The sequence below is a fragment of the Rhipicephalus microplus genome, chromosome X (genome assembly GCF_043290135.1).
Source record: "Rhipicephalus microplus isolate Deutch F79 chromosome X, USDA_Rmic, whole genome shotgun sequence".
Taxonomy (NCBI): Eukaryota; Metazoa; Arthropoda; class Arachnida; order Ixodida; family Ixodidae; genus Rhipicephalus; species Rhipicephalus microplus.
Window position 1 is genome coordinate 261,738,139 of NC_134710.1, and position 23,984 is coordinate 261,762,122.

A 23,984-nucleotide genomic window follows, 5' to 3' on the forward strand; every position below is an offset into this window, starting at 1 on the left:
AGCCTAATAAAGGTACCTGTTTCACGCTCCAGTTGTGTTAATTTACTTACGTACCCCCCCCCCCCCCTCCTATGTACGCTCCGCTGCAAGGGGTCCTATATCACTTCCACCAGTCCCCAAGGGGTCCCCGGCACATTCATGGCTGAGAACTACTGATCTTTATCATCATCATCAGCCTGACCATGCCCACTGCAGGGCAAAGGCCTCTTCGATGTTCTACCAGTGAACCTAGGTCTGTGCTTGCTTCTGCCATGTGATACCAACAGACTTTTTAACTTTTTCGTTACCACGCGAAAATGGTTGTTTTTCATACATGTCAGGAAGATCATTTTTGCCAGTTTGAAAAGTACTCCAGCATGCATCACATCATACCAAACTTTGCGCAATGATATGCTCCTTCCAAAAAATATACGTTGTAGAGCAACAAAAGTATTTTAGAATGAACAAAAATGTGAAAAGCGTGGAATTTTTGGTTGCCAGATGGTAAACAGTGCAATAAAAAACACTATATATGCAGAAATATTCAAAACAAAGAAAATTCAGATTATATGTTTAGTAGATAAATGACCCGGGAACAGTGTAAAAAATAATGAATGTTGTACAAAATGTTCTTCTTCGCATATACCAAGAAAATCATAACTGAGGTGCTACACCAATGCTTGTGCCATACGATAAAGCATTGTAGTTTTTCGCGAGACACAAGCGTACTCATACTCTTTTCTCAGTAAATTTTTGTTGTCTTGTGATAAAAAAGTCTCCAGGTGTTCCAATATAGATGGATACCCATGGTGTGAATAATTCATTTATAAGTGAAGTGTCCAATGAACTTCTCTATTTTATCTAGCGTCGCCTCTTTTCATGAGCCTCCTCAGTCTGCATAGGTTGGCGTTCCCATATATGCATCCAAGCATATATTTTTTTTCGTTTTTGCACATATCGTATTAAAGAAAGGATAATGTCGTGTGCAGTTCTAAAAGGTTGCGCACTGCTTCGTAGTCAGGGCCAAGATGTGCTCCGGGAGCCTTCTTGTGGTTAGAAGCTCTGCAGAAAGCGCCTGCACGCCACGCTCCAGCGATGTGTGGACCATGCACGTAACCAGAGTAGCTATACGATTGTGCACAAAGGTCAGAAGCTATACGCAGTTGTGGCGGAGGAGACAACTTGAGAATGTATATAAAAGAAACCCATGAAAGGCTGCGGATGTCACAGGCTGACGCAAAACATCATCGCCATAAAACTGGAAGCTGAGCTGCTGTCATTTTCGAACTCTAAGCTTGTCCTCACTCAATTCAGGTGGGGTAACAAGAGAGTTTTGACAAGCGCATGAGTTTTGCAGCGCTGGTGCGCACCCATGCACATGTGACGATGGTATCATAGGAGCGACTGGTGACACTAGATGCAATCGTGTGTCTGATATAACAATGCAAGCAAGACTAAAGTTGCTGGAAACTGTCATAGAGGGCCACTTCAACAGGTTAAACAAGCAACGGACCTTCCAAAATATATTTTTGTAGAACAAATTTCACTTGACTCCTAGGAACAGCTCTCTATTGAATATCTGGCATATTATTATGACAATTATTACTGTTTAACATTCTGAAATTGCAAAGCTGACACTTTGATATTCGGCTTTCAAAGGTTCTTTTTATTACAGAACTTTAATGTTACTGTACCATAATCACGAAGGGCACACACTTCTGTCAAGTTCGCCAGCCTAGTGCATGTTTGCAACAATACATGCACATTGGTTCGTGCAAAGGTCTGTCAAAGATGACTATGTTGCCAAAACGAGCAAATTCAAATTGATTCTGAAAGTTGAGTGCCTGAACTAACTACAAGAAAGTGTTGGGTGCACCAGAAACAAAATTAACATGCCAAAATCGACGATCCAAAAGCATCGATCAGCAGTGATCGATTTAAATAGGCGTGGTAACGAAAGAGTTAATCTCATCCGCTCAACCTAAATTTCTGCCTCCCCCTCGTACATTTGCCCTCTCTTGGAATCCAGTCAGTTACTCTTCACAACCAGCTCTTCCCTATGTGCTACATGCCCGGCCCATGTCCATTTCTTCAAATGATTTCGACTAGGGTGTCATTAACACCCATTTCTGAGTGATGTGACGTGACACTGCAAGGCTTAAAATCCAGAGATATGCCCTATAAAGTGTACTGGAGGATGACCGCTGCCACAACTCAATTGGTAGAGCATTGGATGCATTATTCAAAGGTTGCAAGTTTGCTTCCTGCTGGCGGCAGGTTGTCTTTTCATGCACTTCCTCACACTTACTAAATCTAAGCACACAGGCATTTAGCGTTTTACACCACCAAAATGCATCAGCAGTCGAGCCCCATAACCACCGCGGCAAGTCCATTACACTGTTCAGTATTAGCATACCCAGGGTCTTATACCCCTGTCACACGTGGCAACTTAAGGGCACTTCACAGCGAGTGCCATTTGCATGCTGTGAGATGAGAAAGTTTAGTGTCACTCACTGCGAAGTACACTTGCCAGCAAGTACGTTCGCCAACCTCGCCGAAGAGTGTGGCTTCAGTAGCAGTGACTTGCACATGAATACGCTACTGAAAAAATGGCCCTCATAGTATTTTTATTTAAACTATTGTTTCCGTTATTAGCAGAGAGAGAGAACAACTTTATTGGCCGTTATTAGGAATACTGCTGCATATTAAAACAAGGCATACTACAAAAAAATCTCGCTACTCTCGCCCTCGGGCTGTTTGCGGCAGCAAATGCCGATTAATGGCAGTGTCCACATTATTTTTGCACGTGTTGGTGAGTCGTTTTCTAGTAGTTTGCGATGACGTGTGCTATTGGTGCTACCTTCACGAAGATAATGTGGTCTGACGATAAGACACGGGTGCAAAAATAAATATATATGTTGCGCTTCTAATCCACCAACTGCCACTGCCACCGTTTACAATGAGCACTTCTCTTTCTTGTGCAGCAGCACACCGCCAAAGTGACACTTTGTAAGCACAAATACACTCGCTCAAAGTGTGCTTAAGTTGCCACATGCGGCAGGGGTATTAGTAGCCAGACAGAAGCTTCAAATTAATTGGTTCGGGAACAATGCCTTGCTGCCATATTTAGGGGTGAAACGGCCGAAACAGAATTTAGAGCAATTTATGGGGCAGTAAAATATTACTTTTGAAGCACGAAAATCCAAACTTGGAGCAGGTTACGGGGAAGAAAACATTCATTTTTTAATGAAAAAACAAATTTTTAGCAGTATGAAAAAGAATTCTTACATTTAGAATAGAAAAAAAAATATTTGCAAACTATTCAATATGCCCTAAATCGCGCAGTAAGACTAAGAGCACTGATATTTCAATAAAATTAGTATTATGAACCACCTCACTGAGAAAATAATGAAAATGTCCACATTAGCATTTGCCGCGTCTGACTACGCGAATTCAAATGTGGATCTGCCAAGCTTCGAAGGAGTGGCAAAAGAATAAAAACTGGCACACAGTTTTTTCAGGGCGCTGAAAATGTCATACACTGCTTCAAATAATTGCCAGTAACTTTTTCAGACGTCATCGATCTTACTAGTACTCAAAATTATGCACCGTATACACGCATGAGAAATAGAACAAATTGTGCTGCGTCCCGAGATTAGCGCTAACAACCTCTTCAAAATTGAAATACGCTTTTCTACAGGGCATCGGTGTACTGAGGCAAAGGCGGATTAAGCAGCGTTCTGCACGAGTTGGAACAAGTCATGAAACACCGCTACACCCCCCCCACCCCCTATTTTTTCTTTCTTTCTTTTTTTTTTTTTGCGATGGGAGTAGGTTTAGGGCACAACTTCTTGTCTGGCTTGCAGGGTGTGTTCGACCGAATAAAGTAACAATTGTGCGCGCTTGTTGGCCTGTCGACAGCACCGGATATCTATCGCCGGGACGATGCAACTTCAAGACAGAAAAATGTTTCAGGTGCCGTTGCTATGGCAACGTGTTCGTTGGCAACGCCGATTTTTACAGCACGTCGAGTTTATTCGCACGTGGGAAACACGGCATACGCTTCCAGCTTTCGTTGCTAACATGCCATAGCCATGTTATGTTTGCTGACTTGGAAGATGATATTTCCCGCGAAGCATTGGTGGCTACAGCAACACTTTTTTGTTTTCAAGTTGCATCGTGCCTCCGATAAGTATTTGCAGCGGTCAGCAGACTGATGGCGTGCAGCTTTGTTACTTTATCTGGACGATCACGTGTCATGAGTGCACTGACTTAATGGGGATATATCTTAAACCATGATTTAGGATTAGGGTCTGCGCACTTGGATTGAGTGATGATGCAAACTGCAAGCAGATAGCAAACGTGGCCGCCGTTTTTGCTGAAATTAGCGTAACTGAGAAAATTTTAAGGCTGGTCCAGCATTTTGGAGCAAGAATGGGGAACTGTATCAAATTGGCACAGCTGTTGCACCACTGCATATTCTTCTTCGTTTATAAATGTCACACTTTAATGTATACTGCTTCCAACTAACCAGCTCAAAAAACACCCATCATCAAGTATATCTGATGTATCTGCTCACCTGGCAACGTACGATCATGTCAAAGAAGTCATCCTCAAGCACTGATCCGACAGACATGCGGTGGTGGTGATGCAGGCTGTTATTGTTGTGGTTGTTGCGGCGCAGACCTGGCAGCTGTGGAAGGCTGGTGCGTTGTTCATCCATGCGGCGGCTCTGCATGCCTACTATCAGGTCAAGCAGTTCCTCTCGAACACTAGCACTGTCCTCTGGGCCTACAAGAACATACAAAATGGGCTTAGTGATTGAAACATGCATTTGTGTGCATTTTTCAGGTAAATTTCACCAAGCTGGAGACCCTGTAAGTCGCACCTGAACTTGTTGGGCTGGGATATGGAGGTGAACCGTTTGGCAATACATTCTCCTTATTCTCCAGCGGTGTGATAGAACAGCGCTGATCATCCATACGCTTGCTCTGGAACTCGCTTAGCAGCTCAAAGAAGGCATCCTGATCCATGTCGCTTCCAGACCGTTGCTGCTTTTGAGCATCACTGCATGTTTCTTGCTTCGTTGGTTTTGCATTCTGAAAAATAAAAATAAAAGACACAGTTAACATGTAACATGTTATGATGTACCATGAAACAGCTTAAAGTTACCAAATGAAAAGTAACAAGAAAATTCACTTTATAGATGTGAGCATTAACAAGCTTCATAATACACAGAATTTTTTTTTCTTTGCCTATGTATGGCTTTGTCCACTTATTAGACTGTAACACCAACTAAATATCTTTAGCAATTTTTAGAGGAATGTACTATCAACTGCAAAAGTTTTTGGGATGTGAAATGTTTAAGAAAACTAAATTTCCGCTTTGTCTGGAAAAATAATTTTGAGATGAATGTTTTATAGTGTACTTGGCATTCCGACCTATACAGTGACCAGCTTAACTACAAGCATTAAGCCCTGATATAGCAGAAATTCGCATTTGTTGTGTATCCAACGTCCCACCAACTTTTTCTGTTGATAGTACATATTTGAAAGCACAGATTTACAAATGAAGTCCCCACTATTTCGTATCACAAATATTCAATGAAGTTGGGTGACAGACTTAGAAATAGCACCAAGAGGCACAGAATTTACCAGTATAAGATCTTTTCATAACACAAGAGATGTTGCAAACAAAGGGAGAAGACCTTCAGCTGGTTGTTTGTGCTGGGGATCCCTCTGCTAAACCGACGCGATCAAAAAAAAATTAACGGTTCCATACACAGTTAATATTGAATTACTTCAAGAAACAAAATCTAAACAAAGTTTATGAGCTTACAACAGAGGCCACCACAGCCCCAAGCACAGTGCACTGTGAATCAACCTGCTGTGCAACTAAACACAAATGAGAAAAGCCTCTCAATAGGCTGCGTCTATTTGCTAACGCATAAGATATAATTTCGGCAATCGTTATTGTTACATATGAACATGACACTACACACTCCCTTGTTTACTAAAAACTCCATGCAGACAACATGCATACGTTCACTTTTTTCAAGGGCAGTTATTCCTGAAATGACATGTGATTAAGGCCACTACAGAAGTGACCTTAACGCCAGTAGAAACCAAATTATTCCTTTTGTGCACGTAATGCATGTCAGTTAAAAAAAGAAAAACAATCCAAATATCAACATAAGGGCATGCCATAATTTTCTTTCATTAGTCAAGTGCACATCACATTCACATGCACCTCAACTTCTTACTACAAAGTCACAAAAGTTGAGTATGCATTAAAATCTTGTGCATACAAACATTCACAAGCACCTCGACTTTATACTACAAAGTCACAAAGTTGGGTATGCATTAGAATCTGGTGCATACAGTATCCATGCCAAGCTTTAGTGCTGAGCTTGTCAAGCAAGTCACTAATAAATGGAAAAATTTTTGCTCATTTAGACAGGAGATCACTCAGATGCCATGCTTCACTGGTGATACACTAGAAATAAAGCTGCACTCCAACCGGTGCTGACATTTGTAATTTCATTGGCTGATAAACCTGAAGGCTTACAAAGAGGATTAAAATTAAGTTGAGGATGATGCAGCGAGTGATGGGAAGGAAAATAATAGTTGTAACCTTAAAAGACTAGCAGGGAGGGTCAGACAACAAACCGGGATTAAGGATATCATAGTCAAACAAGAATAAGAAATGAACATGGGCTGGGCACGTAGTGCATAGGCAGGATAACTGCTGGTCATTAAGGGTAACTGAGTGGATCCCCGGAGAAGACAAACCCACGAGGGGGAGACAGAAAGTTAGGCATGCCGATAAGATTATAAAGTTGGCAGGCGTAACGTGGCAGCAGAAGGCACAAGACTGGGTCATGGGAGAGGCCTTTGCCCTGAAGTGGGTGTAGTCAGGCTGATGATAATAATCACTATAGCTGGTAACAAATTCGCCACTGTCAAATGCTCTGACAATAAAATTAACAATAGGCCCACGTACTGCACAATGTCAGTGCACATTGAAGAACACCAGATGGTCGAAATTTCCGGAGCCCTCCACTACATCATTATCATCATCATCAGCCTGACTATGCTCACTGCAGGGCAAAGACCAATCAACCCAATCCTTCACTTTCTGCTGCCATGCCATACCTGCACACTTCATCTCATCTGCCTACCAATTTTCTGTCCCCCTCTCATGAATTTGCCTTCTCTTGGAATCCAGTCAGTTACCCTTAATGATTAGCGGTTATTTCTTCCTCTTGATTCCAACTATGGTATATTTAACCCCTCTTTGTTCCCCAAACCATTCTCTTCTCATCTCTTAAGATACCTGTAAACGACCTCCAATATTTTTTCACGCATTTCAAGTAAACGCGTGCATCGTGTGCAGAATGCCGTCGCGATCAACGATTCTGCACGTGGCAGCACTACGAGCCGCCGGTGGGCCACAAATTCCAAGACAGAATCCCTCCTTCTTTCCGGGTCTTTCGGGCCTCTGCATGACGCGCCCTACCACATCTCTGGCGCGCCGAGTCAAATATGCCAAATATGCTGTCAAGCATGAGCCTACGACTTCTGGTGAGTTTGCAAGCAGCTGTCCGCGCTGCCTGTTGTTGGTCGTGTTCCCTGCAAACGTGTAACACGTGCAGGGCACGGCGTGTCCCTGTACGGGTCCATCGCGTTGGCAATCATTTGAAGGCATGTGTGCAACGCAGGTTGCATACCGCCACGATTACGACAGTCACGGTTCCCCACAAGCACGCAACTGACGGAGTCGGCGGTCGTCGTCACGGCAACCGGAAGTAGAGGGTGTTTCAAGCAGCGCGTCAGCGCATGAAATTGAGAGGGGCACTCAGTAAGAAGGCAAAGTGGCGTGGGAGAGGATACAAGAGGAGGAAAGCACAGGAGAGAGCGAAAGCTGTGGTCGTCATGGTATCGATAATCAAATGTGTCTAAATCCGCTATCACTGCACAGTTTCAAAAAATTCTCTTGGCTCCATGATCGTCGTACACCAGTGAACAATTTCCCCACAACAACTGAATTTCGACCTCTGGGTGGTTTAAGGGCCCTTTAAGGTTATAACTATCACTTTCCTTTTAATCACTCGCTGTGTTGTCCTCAATTTAGGAGGAGATTCAGGTCGAAAAAGGCAAGTTTTCTAAAAGAAAACTGATTTTTTGCTTTCCCCTATTTTGTTAAGATTAATACTTCTACTGATCCGAAAAAAAAAAAAAGGTCTACATCGAGACTCCACTGGACATGTTTTAATATTGCGACTAAAGAGCACAAGGTGGCTGTTAAAAGACTGAAAGTGAGCAGTATTCGAGCACCTTTCCGCTGATAATGCGCTGCCGCTCGATAGTGTGGATTGCATGAGGCGAAGAGCCGAGCTTCACTCTTCAAATAACAACGGTTTCTCGCGCTGCTGCAACACAAGAAATAATAAAAATAAGCACGCCTTTGCTATGTTTTTCGGGCACCGCAACTGGCTCTTAATCACATGGTACGGACCTAGGACTGCCATTGGCTGCTGCGCACCTGTGACCCCCTTTTAAAATCAAAACTACCCGTAAAGCATTCTTGCATGCTAATCAGTTAGTGAATTTTATTCTTTTCGCTACTGAAGAGAATCTCAGCTAGTCCACACGGTCTGTACCACTCCCACCCTGAAAGAAACATTTGGGGGCACTGCAGTTAAGTTACCCCTATTGAATTAGCAGTGGTGATTCAGCCAGTTTATTTAGAGCAATTTTTAGAGCAGGAAAAGTCTGCTTTGGAGCAGATTCGAAGCAGGAGGAACTGCATTTCGGAACATATTTGGAGCAGAAAAAACGGAATTTAGGTCCACTCGGTGCAAAACATGTCTAAATTTTCGGTGAATATTCTTACTAGTGATCAAACTGGAAATGCTACTGCAATGTAAACAAGGAGACAAGGCAGACATCCAGAGAGCAGCCATTAATCAGTTTCTTAGCACCAAAGTGTCACATTCTGATTTCACTGCACTGCACAAAATGTGAAAAAGTATTAGTGACAAGGACGGTTACATGAGTTAGAGGCAAGGTAAGCATGGTGCATACTGTTTCTGCGATATGACAGGTGTCATAGATCATTCCAAAAAAAAAAAAAAACCAAATCAGAAAACCAGCAGTCTAACAATTCAAGAATGAAAATGAAGACAACTCAATCATTGCAAGTGGGAACGTACTGTTTGAAATTGGTTACGTAGGTGGCAGAATAAACAATCGCCACCGCTCACTGTGGATGATGCTCCACTCTACTCAATAACTGTTAGAGGTGGGAGCACCCAAGTCGCATTTTCCTATCAATTTAGAGAATTTTGGGCTCAGCACTCCCCGTTTTCCAGATACAGAAAAAAAAAAAGTAATCTAGAAATGAAAGTGGCATGAAGTGTGTGGGGTCTGTGATCAATCCAAACATGAAAGGGGGGACGCATTTATTCAAGGCAGCCATGAAGAATATGAATCCATTTGTCGAAAAGTTGGCATTTGCGACATCACATGTTCACAAATTTTTCACCTAAATATTCTGTCAAGGTGTGATGGGTGGGAATGAGCCCCGTGCTACTGACACGGCAGGGGAATAACTATGGCATTTTGCAAACAGGCAAGATGACAAAAGGCAACAGACTAGTTAAATAGGAGGAGCGCAACCATTTTTTTCTTCTTTTACTTGAGGGAGGGGAAAGAGGGAGTCAATGTGCGATTTCTGAAAAAACGGCAGCCGTGCTGGGCCCGCTCATAAGCGTAGTTCTCAACAAGTGTGAGGGAATCATTTGAGAATATTTACAAGCCGGGCAGACTTATTATACCATTTATTGTGATAGCAATTATATATACAGACAGTCTCGATGAGGTTTCTGTCGTTGCCGTCAACTCCAAGGCACATATGATTCTTGGTGGCGCGCGCGTTCTCTCACTATCTTGGCAGCCATCAGTATAAAAAAAATGTACGAAGAGTGTTCCTGGAGCGGCCATACTCTCTTAAACCAGCGTTTTGTAGATTTGCAAGAGATCAAATTCTAAAGAGTGTGGTGCAGCCTCACTTCCTATAGCACTGTAACTTGGTGATATGGCATTCATTGCTTCACCCTTGCGATGAAACTGGCTTTTTTCTATAGTCAGCCGACAACAACACCGATTGTGTTAATGGCGTTAAGAAGACATGAAATCACTTGTTCCTTATTTGTGGCTGACTTCCCAGTTCAACTTCTATGTGAACGGGCAAGCCACCATGATCCATCCGTTTCACAATCAGGATGTGCGACGTGCCTCTGGACATGTGCGTGCAGTAGTTGCACCACAGTTGCACCACATCGTGCGAGACGTGCTCTACGTGCATATTTAGACTTAACTTCATGATAGGCATATCGAAGAATGTTGCACAAAGCAAATAAGAGGCATCTCCTCTCCCGCAAAACATCAAACAAAATGTTTCACGGCCGAATCTTAAGTTGTGAGAATGGGCCATTTGCAGCACGCAGTGCTGATGCCTGTTGCCCATTGGACATGGTGACTACAGTTAAACCTGAATATAACGAAATTGACAAACTGCCAGAAAAATTTATTATAAAGAGGATTTTATTATATACACGTTTGGTACAAAAATTCGAAAAATAAATGCACAAATTAAACAAAAAGAAAACTGAAGGCCGCGCTAACCCAAAACACCTATTTAGTGGCGTCTGATTTTGCTATGTCTATGACCCCGTAGACTTAAATGGGTGCTTTCAGAAGTCGCTCGGCGTCGCAGCGATGCCCAAAAGTCTGCTTTGTTAAAATGCATATATGCTACAGGATGAGGCACATAAAAAATCCGAAGGTGTTGGTATCACGTGCAGTGAGGTGATGTCTAACAGATAAGCACCAGAAATGCTCGGAGGCATGATGGTGGCAATGTAGCAAACGTAATCGCCTTATATTGAGCATCTTCAGCTAACTGCGTGTTACTGCATGTGGCGCAGTTGTCAGTGTACTGCACACAATTAATCGCCCACAAGCGCCGCGCTGCCGTCCAGAATGCCTTTCTGTGCGAGTCAGATAAGTGCGCCGCACAGACTGGGTGCTTTTATGAACAAAAGCAGCCTGCCATCACCGCGCCCGTGTGCGATCAGAAACGGAGTGTTTATCAAGAACACATTTTTATGACAAACACGTGCATACAAAGGCACCTCAGTATAGGAACAGCGTCAGCTGTGTTCGTGATGTGCTGCACACAACTAAGAACGGTAAGTCTCACGTGACAGCAAATGTTATGCGTCGCCGGACGTTTTAGCACACTGGAGCATCTTCCGAGTGCACACATGCATCACGGACATCCAGACAAGTATTGCTCTCGCATCATCGTTTTCACACACTCTATGCGATAATACCGCAATTTACTCCACACTTTGCTGGTATCGGCAGCACTGATCACACTATGCAAATTTGAAAATGGACATCGGCGGGTCTTGAATATATTACGAGAGCCTCAGCGCGCCCCGAAATGCCCGATAAGTGCACTCTGGGAAGCATTACAACTATTTCAGACGCCGCTGTGGCGACTTGATTACTTGGGCAAAATAAAATGGATTCTATCTTTCTCGCTATCTTTCTTCGGACGATTTCGTGGTCCCTAGGAAGTCCAAAAAATTAGGCATTAACTGCATCCTAACAGTAACATTTGCCCCAATGTGGCTTAGCTTGAGTTGTGTCTCACGCAAGTGCACCGCAATGTCACTTTCTACAAGAAAACCTAGAGTAATTTCATTTCTGAAAGTCTGGGCACAGGTTGGGCACAGGACCACCAAATTTCGAGCAAATGTAGCAGGTTGCAGCAGCCAGAACAATTTGGCGGAATTGGAGCACTGGTAGCATCCCTGGCATCGACCTCCAAAGATCCATTGTTGTCACGCGGGGTCTCGGCTAGTTTCTATTAGTGCCTAATTTGACATACCCTCGGTAATGATTATAAAAGCAAAAAAAAAGGGGGGGGGGGGGCAAAGCTGAACATTGTCAACAGCCATACCATGCGCGCGCGTGCACGGCGGCGAAAACGAAGAGCGACTGACAAAACAAACAGATACTGAGGAAAAGTATTCGATAAGGCTATTTGCCGAAGAGTTTTGTGGTATCCGTGTCTGTGTTGTTCGCTCTTCGTTTTCGATGCCTTGTGCGTGCATAGTTTCACTATGCGTGCATGATTTGGCCCCCAACGACGTTCATCTTTGCTCTCTTTTTTTTAAAATGCGATATCAATTATAGGAACAGTGTTGGCTAGTTATTTGCCGTCAATGCCACCGTCATTCACTGCATATGTATACGTATCTAATATGATAACTAAAGAAAAAAAAAATGGCCCCGTCTCTGTATGTTTCACTGCAAATGTCGTCAAAAGACGATAGTCTTGCATCAGGAGAGAGTGAACAAAATGTTTATTTGATGTTCTGCGCGAGAAAATCGGTGAATTGTATTCTGGAGGCGCTGCATTAGAGAGTCTTGAGGCACGTAGACACGAGTGCTATCTGGCAGTTATCTTTGAAAATGAAGGAAGCCGTGCACGCTCGTCTTGGAAGCGATAAGGTGTACAACACAAAGCGACGGGCAGGTGCCACAACCGTGTCGTCTTAGCAATGCGTTGGAAACACTTGCCTTTATGATCATCACGTTTCATTGTCAGCACAGCATGATAAATGCTATGGCTTTTAGAATTACTTATGTATGCCTTCTCTGATATAAAGCCACACATACGAAAAAATTGACGTGTTGTTATGGTGCCTTAGATATGCACAATAATTGCATCTTAATTGACAATCGCACAAGTATAAACGCTGAAACTTGAGCAATATTGGTAGACACGGCAGATGGGTTAGGCCGTTCAGGGTATCGTTTGATGCCGTTTGAGGTATCGTTAGAGTGGACAAACAGACAAATGTACAGACAGACGGACGTACCAAAATTTTTGTGTTGAAGTACCCAAAAAGACTATTGTCTTTAAAAAGCCACCCGCGCTCGGCGCCCAGCTCGTCACGATGTGTGGACACAAGCTTATCTCCCACGCGTACTTTGCCCCGCGAATGGGGGGGGTAAATGCTTGTGTGCGCGCACTTATCATTCGGTGCGGAGAATCGTGCATCTTCGACCAGAACGACTGCATTTAGTTGCCGCGCGCACAAAGATCACTTCGCTCGCTGGACAGGCGCCGTTTCCGAAAAGGGAACGCTTTTTAAACACGGCAAAGTAACAACTGGGGCACTTGTTAGTTTGTACTCATATTTGTACCTGTGATTAGGTTGCGTGCCTCGTTTTTGTTTAAACAGCGCAAGAAGTGTCGAGCGGTAAATGTTGTTAGTTCGCTCTCATCCTGTGTATGTTGCTTTCGTGCGCCATTTGTGCATGAGCAGCGTGCTGCACATTTCAATCTGCTTGTCGTTCTCAGCATTACGTTCAAAGTTGTTGCTATCGCATTCATTGCTTCGCCCTTGCGGTGAAACTGAGACTGTTCTTAATTTTGGACAGCCGTGCCGTCACCACCGAGGGGATGTCAGATTAGCTGCTCATCGAAACTCTTAGTGACCACGGTGACGGTGGATCTTCTGAGGTCCACTCATCACGCGCTTCCGTCTCGCAGGCTGGTAGCTTTCATGGTAGTTCGCAAACTGGTAGCTTTCACGATTAGCCAATTAGTTTTGGCAACACCACGGAGCATTAAATGCAATTCAATCAACGCATTAGCAAAAAATTGTAATGGTATAAGAAGTAAGGCTGGCAGCCAACTCTTTTGGATCCGATATCGCGGAACTCCTTTAATATGCTGGTGTGAGCAAACACTGCCCCTCTAGAGAGAAGTGCTCTTTTGACACAGTTCATTCGCGTTGAAACTGCACTGATACTCGCCAAGATAGCAAGCACACCAGCGGTCGCGACTACCCTTAAAATCCAAGTTCATTATTGATACTCGATCGATCCCCCCTCCCCGCGTTCTTTCATCCTCATTCAAGACGGATGGTTTACTTTCTGTTTGAGCATTAGATGGCAGTTCAAACACATGGGAGATGTTATCTTATGCACTTTCCAGGCGATAAGGATGGGCCAACTCATTTGATCTCTGCTTCAGCAGCGCTCGCGCGCTTTTACCCGCTCGTGAAAGCTACGATGCACAGGGGCATATTATCAATTTGGACTTTTTACAAATCATGGTGACAACGGCAAAAACCGCCAAGAGTGTCCATATAATTGCAATGGCAATAATAACGCAGTTTTTTACTGTAAATAGGTGTTTTACTGTAAATAGGTGTTTTACTGTAAAATAAGACTAAGGGTGTGATCACTGGCACACGCGCTATTTAAGACTGGTATACTCTTCTAGTTTGTACTCTCAACACAAACAGACTGTGCAAAAAGTGCTTCGCTTTCTAGAGCAGCCATATAAGGGCCTGCCACTGAGGCTTGATCGCAAAGCGGCCACACCATCGTTGTGCCATTTCAGACGTCCATTCGTATGTGCCGTTTGTGCTGTACAGATAGAATAATACTGGTCTAGAGCAGCGGAATGCGTGCCTGTCAACACTGTTGTTAGCCACGGCTTCTATCTCACGTTAGCTACAAGCTTTCATTTATGCTTACATTACAGCAAAAGGGCCTAACATACAGTACGCCCATGTTTGATAGCATTACGGCGTCTATCTTTACATATTTCTGAAGAAAACGCCAGCTGCAGTGGCCGGATGGGCACTCTAGACAAGTCTGATTCCACCTGTACGTGCATCAGCGTGCAAGAGATGTTTCGGGGGTCTCAAGTCACCCAAGTCGCTGATACCAAACACCGTACGTGCAGCAAGTTTTTGCGAGTGTACGTACATGGGAAATGGCAACCCCGCTGCTAACGCTTCTCACGGATGATGTAAAGCCTTATTATTTGGTATAACAATATTTGTTGGTATCACATTCACTCCTAAGAGCGCGAGTGAAACTAACGAATTGTATCATAATTTAGATCCGATATCCCATAACTCAAAGGAACGCTGGCTAAAGGGACAATGACCACTCTAGTTGCCGAAGCTTTCGTGCTGTCAGTTATCTAAAGGCGAAACAGATGTTAGTAGCACAGAAAGTTAACGAGCAGTCTCATTATGCCTCGAGATAGTGTGCACCAGCTATTTAAGCGATGCAGCAGTCTCCCCTCTACCCCTTCCTTCAAAACGAAGCAATAAATGCGATACTGCGATGTTCAATTTTTTTTTCTTTAGCCATCAGCTATTGACCCTGGAAAGCGAGAGGCGGATGTGTAACAAGGCGTAGCCGCTTCACAGGCCTTCCGACACCAGAACCGCCAGCAATGGCCTCACTATAGCTGCGCGTATTAAAACCGAATTGCGGCTGCTCCGACCAGGAGGCATGTTTTTATAAATGAGATAACATATAAAGAGAAAGCATGCAATAATTTTCAATTTGGACGCTAGCAACCTCGAGTTTGAAAAGGCAGGGTCCTTTAGGAGATTTTACCACAACAATTATAAATGCCGATCTGCTGGTGAAAGGAATTAAGAAAAAGCTCTTCTGTATGATGATCTATGCATTAAGTATATTAGCGGAAAAGTGTCAACGTGTTCCCACTATTAATGTGTTCTTCTACAGATGCGAAGCACAGAAAATTAGATCGTGATGTCTACACATAGGCTTGACTGACATTATGACGGCACGCATGAAGTTATTAGTAAAAATTGCTTTATTACAGGCCACGAAACTCTTCAAACGAACTATCAGCAGCGCTCCCAAAACGGACAACGTCCACCGATGAATCGCCGTCACAGTTTCACGCTACCGATTGGACTAGACGTCATGAACCCCTACGAAGAGCGCATTTTGCTGTTGAGTGCACTTGCACAACAGAGTTGCGCCCGCATCAAACATGGCATCGTGGATTTTAAGACACACGCGCAACTGCACTTTATTCAATGAAATTAAATAGGTACGTGATTACGACTTTGGTGGCCCCGAGAACAAGGTGTACGTGTATTAATGCGACAGCGTGGCTATTGCTGGTGATACACGGTCCTAAATCCGACTTGGGCACAGTTTGGCATAATTTCTGTTGATATTATCAGGATGGCACAGTAAATCTGATTTGGCCCTATTTGGCACAATTTGCGCAGGAGTGGGAACACTGATTTTTTGGGCAAGTTCTTGAGCTTGGGCATTTTTAGAACTTCTGAAGGCCTAGTCATGATCAAATTTTTCCCACATATTCTTTTACATGTGGAGAGTGCAAGTATCTCCTTTAAAACTTGATATCACCAGTATAATTATTACAAACTTAAAGTAAACAATTATTATGGGCTAAGAATTCTCACATTGCGATTTTTCTTGTCCATCACAATGTCTTATGCAGTCGAATGCTGCTATAATGATGTCCGCTACAACGAAATTTTAACCACAACAAATAATTTTCGATTTCCCATCAGCTGCCCATAGAAACCAATGTGTGAAATGTCTCGTCACAGCAAATACTTTTTCAGGATATTTCCACCTTAAAGAAGTTTTCAAGAGTACTTCTCCATAAGGAAAAGGAACTTGCCTAGTAAAGCCATGAAATTCCGCTACCAACTCAGCCACTTCTCGACGGCTTGTGGCACCAAGAGCGCACGGTCGTATCACAATAACCATGTCTTCATCGGAAACACACTTTCTGCCCCCCAAGGCACATCCCGCTCAATTTATCGCTATTGAGATGCTCGACGACAGCTCGCAAATCCATTATAATGCTGGTGGTGAATTTGATGTACCATTACGTGAATGAGTGCCTGTAAGTGTAAGTAGGCACGAGTATGAGTCGAGTGAGTAGCTACGAGTGTGAGTAGTTGTGAGCATGAACGTGAGTGAGTACTCATGAATGTAAGTAGTTGTGAGTATGAAAATGAGTGAGGGCCTATGAGTGTGAGTTGACGTGAGTATGAATGTTAGTGAGTACTCACGAGTGTGAGTAGTCGTGAGTATGAATGTGAGTGAGGTCCTATGAGTGTGAGTAGGTGTGAGTATGAACGTAAGTACTCACGAGTGTAAGTAGTGTTGAGTATGAATGTGAGTGAGGGTCTATGAGTGTGAGTAGACGTGAGTATGAACGCGAGTACAAAGGCTGCAAAAATTGCCGTGATAGAGTAGGTATGAGTGAGGAGTCTTCCAAAGTGCCGAACTAAAGATGTAGGTGCTGACTATGGCAGAATCGCGATCTTCTAGAACCCCTGCCACATGTTTTTGACGTTGCGCTAAAAACAAAACTAGCGCTCTTCATCGCTAGGCATGCTATCGTGAATGACAACCACGTGTCGTGAAGGTGCACACATGAGCAGCGCGCACCTATAGTCCCAGCGTACCTGAATTTCACAGTGATGGAAGTGACTTTTTACTTTTTGGAGCATACTTTGGAGCAGGAGAAGTACTGCTTTGGAGCAGCCGTAAGAGTTTTCGGAGCAGAGAAAAATGCTAGTTTAGAGCAGCTACTAGTGTCTTAGAAGCAGATATTAAATTTGCCATGCATTAATTGGAATTCAAAGCATTGTCAAAGCATCTCATGAATATATTTTTATTATTTAATGTATTTACCAGACAACAATCAAAATAAATTTCATGGAGCAAACACTGGCAAATGGTCAAAAATGTGCTGTGAAATGAGCTAGAATTTGAAATACTAGTATTTGGAGCACAAATCAAATGAAACCGGAAAAGCTAAGCGCCACATTTTAGAAGTAACCACGGTCCCATATAAGTGTTGCCAAACGAGCAGTAGATAATAGGTATGAGATAAAAGCAATCCAGCTCATTTTGACATTTCACACCACACTAGCCTGGATGTCCAGCTGAAAAAGAAAAAAAAAACACCCAAATGGCCTATATGGTCAATATGACAGTTCTGTCGCACAAAGAGGAACAGAGCTGGTAATGCTGCACACTAGTAGCACGCTGGTATGAAAGTACACTGATTCTTTTAAGTTTCTTAAGAACTTGTTAGGTGATCAGAAAGTAAAAGTTTGTCACACTCATTCTCTCAGTGTCATTTCGGAGCAGCTTTGGAGCAATTACTAACGAAAATTACTGTTTTAAGCAGCATGGAGCAACATTTCTTTTTTGGAGCAGTTTAGAGCGATTGGAGCAGCACTTCCATCAATGATTCTACTGCAAACGCTGCAAATTCAAATAGGGTCATGTCGAACGCGATTATGGGCGACCACAAAAGTGCGCGCGCAGTCAACGCGCACCGACTCAACCCAATATTTGTTGCCATAACGATGCGAACAAAGATAGCAATGAGGCAGTTCATGCGCACGGCCAGGGCAGCGCGCACAGATTGAAAATGAAAACTACTGTTTGCCGCAACCACTGCGCAAGAAACCGTGGTCGCTATTGTCTTGTTCATCGATAGCGAACATGATCCAAAGGTGCGCAGATAACACCGCCGTAGACTAAAGATAATAAAGCGATAAAACAACACAAAGCATTACGGATTTCTTGTCGTGCGCTTATGGCCACGGTAGCGTGGAGCTTCGCCATTTTCAGTTGCAGTTTTCAGTTGCAGTTATCAGTTGACCTCTAGCGAAACTTTGGCACCTTCGTTCGCGGCGCTGCGCACTTGGTGCAAACTCAATAGGTCGTTTAGATATCGTATTTTCTTCTGTATAACCCGCCCATGCATATAACTGGTATACCCGACCGCAAACCGCGGGAGAAAGAAAGACTACCCGAGTATTGACGCAAAGCCTCCTTCTTTGCATTGCCGTGACGTCGTGCAGTGAAGCCAACTTGCACACCAATATTCTTGTATAACTGGCACCCGGACTTCAGCTCCAAATTTTCCGTATATTCTGATCGCATTATATACCAGAAAATACGTTCACTCAGTGTGTGGGCAGGTACAGCTGAGTTAGCAAGAGTTAAATACATGCGCCTGCTGGAATCACGAGTCATAATCATCAGATCTTACTAAATTTTGTGGTCTATGGATGAAATTCGGTACAACGAAATTCTGTGACAACGAATTTTTTCACATGTCACGTCAATTTCTTTGTACCGGGATTTGACTGTACACACTTCCTTGATAGTTTTCTGCATTCTACAGCGAATGTGGAGCGATATGAGCCATTAATGGCTCAAAACCATAGAAGTTCAGTGGCATAAAGAGTTTGTCCGAAACGAACTATACTTTACACACTGTCATGGCACAGAACGAAAGCTATACTATCATAAGACTAATTACATATTTGAAACCTGCATGATAGCCTAGATATACAGCGAAAATTTAATTGCTCTAAGCTACGAAGTGTGCAGTAGAAGTTGGAGGCACGGTAGTTAGACAGGACACCTGCAAGCTTTCCCAGGAGACGAAGAATCTCATTAAGAAGCATCAAAGCATGAAAGTCTCCAGTACAACAGACAAAATAGAACTGGCAGAGCTTTCGAAGTTGATTAACAAGCGTAAGGTATCCGATGTAAGAAGGTATAACATGGAGAGAATTGAACACGCTCTGAAAAATGGAGGAAGCGTCAAAGCAGTGAAGAGGAAACTTGGGATAGGCAAAAGTCGGATGTATGCACTAAGGGACAAAGAAGGCAAAATAAACACCAATATGGATAGGATAGTTAAAATAGCGGAGGAGCTTTACAGAGATTTGTACAGTAGCCGAGACAACCACGACCTTGATACTATAAGAACTAGCAGTAACCCAGATGACACCCCACCAGTAGTGATAGAAGAAGTCAGAAAAGCTTTGGAGAGCATGCAAAGAGGAAAAGCTGCTGGTGAGGATCAGGTAACATCACATCTGCTGAAAGATGGAGGACAGATTGTGTTAGAAAAACTAGCCACCCTGTTTACGAGGTGTCTCTTGACAGGAAGAGTACCAGATCCTCGGAAGAATGCTAACATCATCTTAATACATAAGAAAGGAGATGACAAGGACTTGAAGAATTACAGGCCAATCAGCTTGCTCTCCGTAGTGTACAAGCCATATACAAAGGTAATTGCTGACAGAGTTGAGAAAACATTAGAATTCAATCAACCAAAGAAACAAGCAGGATTTTCAACAAGCTGCTCAACAATCGACCACATTCATACTATCAATCAGGTAATAGAGAAATGCTCAGAATACAGCAAACCACTATACATAGCCTTCATTGACTATGAGAAGGCGTTTGATTCAGTAGAAATATCAGCAGTCATGCAGACACTGCGGAATCAGGGCATCGATGAAGCATACATACACATCCTGGAAAAAATCTATAGGGAATCAACTGCTACCTTAGTGCTTCATAAAGAAAACAACAGAATACCAATAAAAAATCGACCACATTCATACTATCGATCAGGTAATAGAGAAATGCTCAGAATACAGCGAACCACTATACATAGCCTTCATTGACTACGAGAAGGCATTTGATTCAGTAGAAATATCAGCAGTCATGCAGACACTGCGGAATCGTTGCGTCGATGAAGCATACATAAACATCCTGGAAGAAATTTATAGGGAATCAACAGCTACCTTAGTGCTTCATAAAGAAAGCAACAGAATACCAATCAAAAAGGCCGTAAGGCAGGGGGATACAACTTCCCCATGCTATTTACCGCGTGCTTACAGGAGGTTTTCAGAGGCCTAGAATGGAAACAGTTAGGGATAAGAGTTAATGGAGAGTACCTTAGTAACCTGTGCTTCGTCAATAACATTGCATTGCTAAGTAACTCAGGGGACGAATTGCAACTCATGATTACGGAGTTAGACAAGGAGAGCAGAAAGGTGGATCTTAAAATTAATCTGCAGAAAATGAAAGTAATGTACAACAACCTCGGAAAGGAGCAGCGCTTCGAGATAGGTAATAGTGCACTTCAAGTTGTAAAAGACTGTCTACTTAGGGCAGGTAATAACTGCGGAGCCCAACCACGAGACTGAAGTAACTAGAAGAATAAGAATGGGGTGGAGCACATTTGGCAAGCACTCTCAAATCATGACAGGTAGATTGCCACTATCCCTCAAGAGGAAGGTATATAACAGCTGCATCTTTCCGGTACATAGCTACGGAGCAGAAACCTGGAGACTTACAAAGAGGGTTCAACTTAAATTGAGGACGACGCAGCGAGCAATGGAAAGAAAAATGGTAGGTGTAACCTTAAGAGACAAGAAGAGAGCAGAGTGGATTAGAGAACGAACCGGCGTTAAGGATATCATAGTTAAAATCAGGAAGAGGAAATAGACATGTGCCGGGCATGTAGCACGTAGACAAGATAACTGCTGGTCATTAAGGGTAACTATCTGGATTCCCAGAGAAGGCAAGTGGGTTAGGGAGATATAGAAGGTTAGGTGGGCAGATGAGATTAAGAAGTTTGCGGGTATAAATTGGCAGCAGCAAGCACGGGACCGAGTTAAATGGCGGAACATGGGACAGGCCTTTGTCCTGCAGTGGACGTAGCCAGGCTGACGATGATGATGATGACAGATTGATGCAACGTTTTTTCGAATCGCACGTCCCCTTAAAAGCTTACAGTATCCTTAGAGTAGCGCTACACAAAGTCAGAATCACTGATGGACCAGTCTCTGCAGCTAAAAAAGACAGATCTTTTACAGCCCATCGTGGTATAGATGAGTTGAGGGTTGCAGTTCACTTTTGTGCGACACAAAGTTATTGCAGCTACACTTCTAACACTTACCCCCCAATGCAGAGATGTTACTTGGCTCGCGACTTCAACTTAACTTGAGCAAGTCGGCCTGAAGCAAGCAGCGGACTTCAAAATGCCCAAGTCAGCCTTCGCGTTTCATAGATGCTCAGGCTGTCTTGCTTGGTCAAGTCAAGAACGAGCTTCAAAGCAGAAGCACGCTGCTCGCCTGCTAACGAGGGTAATAATGAAGTTCGTGTAAGGCATGCATCACAGTGAAAAAAGACCACACGTTTTAAAATAACTATAAAAACGAAGGGCCACAAGCATACTCTTGCCATTTTACGGCTAACGAGCGGCACGTGGTGCCTGCCGCCACAGCGATGCGCAGTGTTGCTTCTGTAAAGCGTTCGTTGCCCGCTGGTATTAGTGGCCACCCAAATGCGGCGCGTTTCTCCAAGGTTGCTTGTTTGGATGCGAAGCAAGCATCGCGTTGGGTTCTTTCGTCGTCTTTTTTTTTTTTCTTTTTTTCAATCGAACGCCATGCCATGTATTTGTGCTGACCTGGCTCACGAGGTGACACAATTTTTACGGTATTTGCCTTTCTGTTCGCCTGTGTGCATGCCTGTAGTGGGCTAGGTCCCAGTTATTATGAAAAAAAAAAAAAAAACAAGTTCTGGGAACAAATGTGATTCGTATTGTTTTGTTGAGCTTGGTAAACAAGAGAAAAAGCGCGGGTCAGGACATTGCCCTCAGCAAAATTCTGTCTCGCGGGGTGCAGCAGTGTCTCGCTGCATGATCGTGAAGTGGATAAAAAAACGCGTGATAGGGGCACCTCTTTTTTACGTGTGTGGAATTTTACGTAGCGTTGTGCTACAAGCAATGTCTTTCTGAGCGAGAAACAGCGCCCTAGACAGGACGAAAGGATGCACACGGACACAGCACCGAGTCAATTTCTTTACCAAAAGAGACGGAAAATGTCGTCGTGTTATAGAAAAACAGAAATAGCCTTTGCGGTTACGGAACACTTCGGCGTCGTCGACACCGGGGCTATTAATATGCACGTGTGTGTAGTCGACACAACCTGTATTGCCAGGGAACTCAGCCACTTCATAAAAGTCCCGCATAACTATAGAAAGTGCCGCCGGCTGCAGAAAGCGCACCAGCATCGCGTACAGGTGCTTTGCGATGAGTAGCCTAAATTTTCTGACTGCACGGCACACTGTCGACTACGGAATGCGGACGAGATTTCCGGTGACTGGTTGGAATGTGCCAGCGCCGTGAAACCTGAAAGCCATCAGTAGCTGTAACACTGGAGGCACGGGCTGTCTTCGGTTGTCGCCACTTTCATGGAGCGGCAACATAACCGGCAGCTGCCCCATGGTGTTCTTCGTGAATCTGTACCGAGTGTGGAATTTGTTGCTCGTCGTAAAACTCCATCGGATTTCCTCGGTCACGTAAAGCGGGTCCAATAATCTTCGGCAGGCAGTGCACCTCAGAAAATGCTACGCTAGTGGCGAAGCAAGTAAACTGAAAAGCGGCCACCCTCTGCAGAATGTCTATTCGAGAGGTGGCCATGTTGGAATAACGCATGAAGTCGCTTTCAAGCTAACCCCGCAGCTGACTTGAAACTTGTCCTGACTTCGACCGAGCCAAGTCGCCTTCAAGTCGTCCGCAAGTTCAAGAACGATTTATGGCGACCGGCAAGACTGTCTTGAGTCAAGAACGAGTCAAGTACGAGTCAAGTAACATCTGCATTCGGGGGTTAGGGCTCCCTGTGTTCCATGTACTTGTTTTGTCTGTCATAGGTGGTGGCAGCTGTAGAGAACAATGTCAGAAAATGATGCTGTGCGAAGGCTTCATGCTTTTTTTTTTCTTTTTTCCATCACCACCATTCGGCTGCTAAGAAAATGCCTAGAAACTGAGTTACCTTAAAGGTAACGTGTATTGGCGCGATACACATAAACACAACACAGAGAGAGGAAGGTATCGCCTAGCTTTCTCTATGCTTGTGTCGCATTTCTTTCTTATATGTACAGCACTAATACAGGCAACAATTATGGATGACCAACTCGCCCAAACCCTTCTGGATGGCCTTATTTGCAGTGTATAGCATCTGCGTGTTGTGCTTGCAGAATCAGGATATATTCACCACAATTAAACTTGAGCATGGTACATGGAGAGCGCCTCTTTTGTACTATCATACCTGCCAAGTTCAAGGATTCTGAATCCGGGAGATTTCCGCAGCAGGGGGGGGGGGGGCAGTGCTGAATTATTCGCTCCTATTTTTTTTCGGCACCAAAAAAAACCCAAGGATAAACAAACAACAAAACATTACAAAAACAAGAAGGGGTGGGGGGTCT

General features: G+C 43.8%; 1 protein-coding gene across 1 annotated transcript in view; it reads right to left on the reverse strand.

Annotated features, from left to right (window-relative positions):
• The window catches only part of LOC119161569 (uncharacterized), a 90,120-nt gene that overhangs the window by 14,387 nt on the left and 51,749 nt on the right, over positions 1-23,984 (reverse strand). The window contains exons 10-11 of the mRNA XM_037414109.2: positions 4,868-5,078; positions 4,559-4,770 (exon numbers count right to left, since the gene is read on the reverse strand). Coding sequence (XP_037270006.1) covers positions 4,559-4,770; positions 4,868-5,078 — 423 coding nt within the window. The remainder of the gene's footprint in view (positions 1-4,558; positions 4,771-4,867; positions 5,079-23,984) is intronic.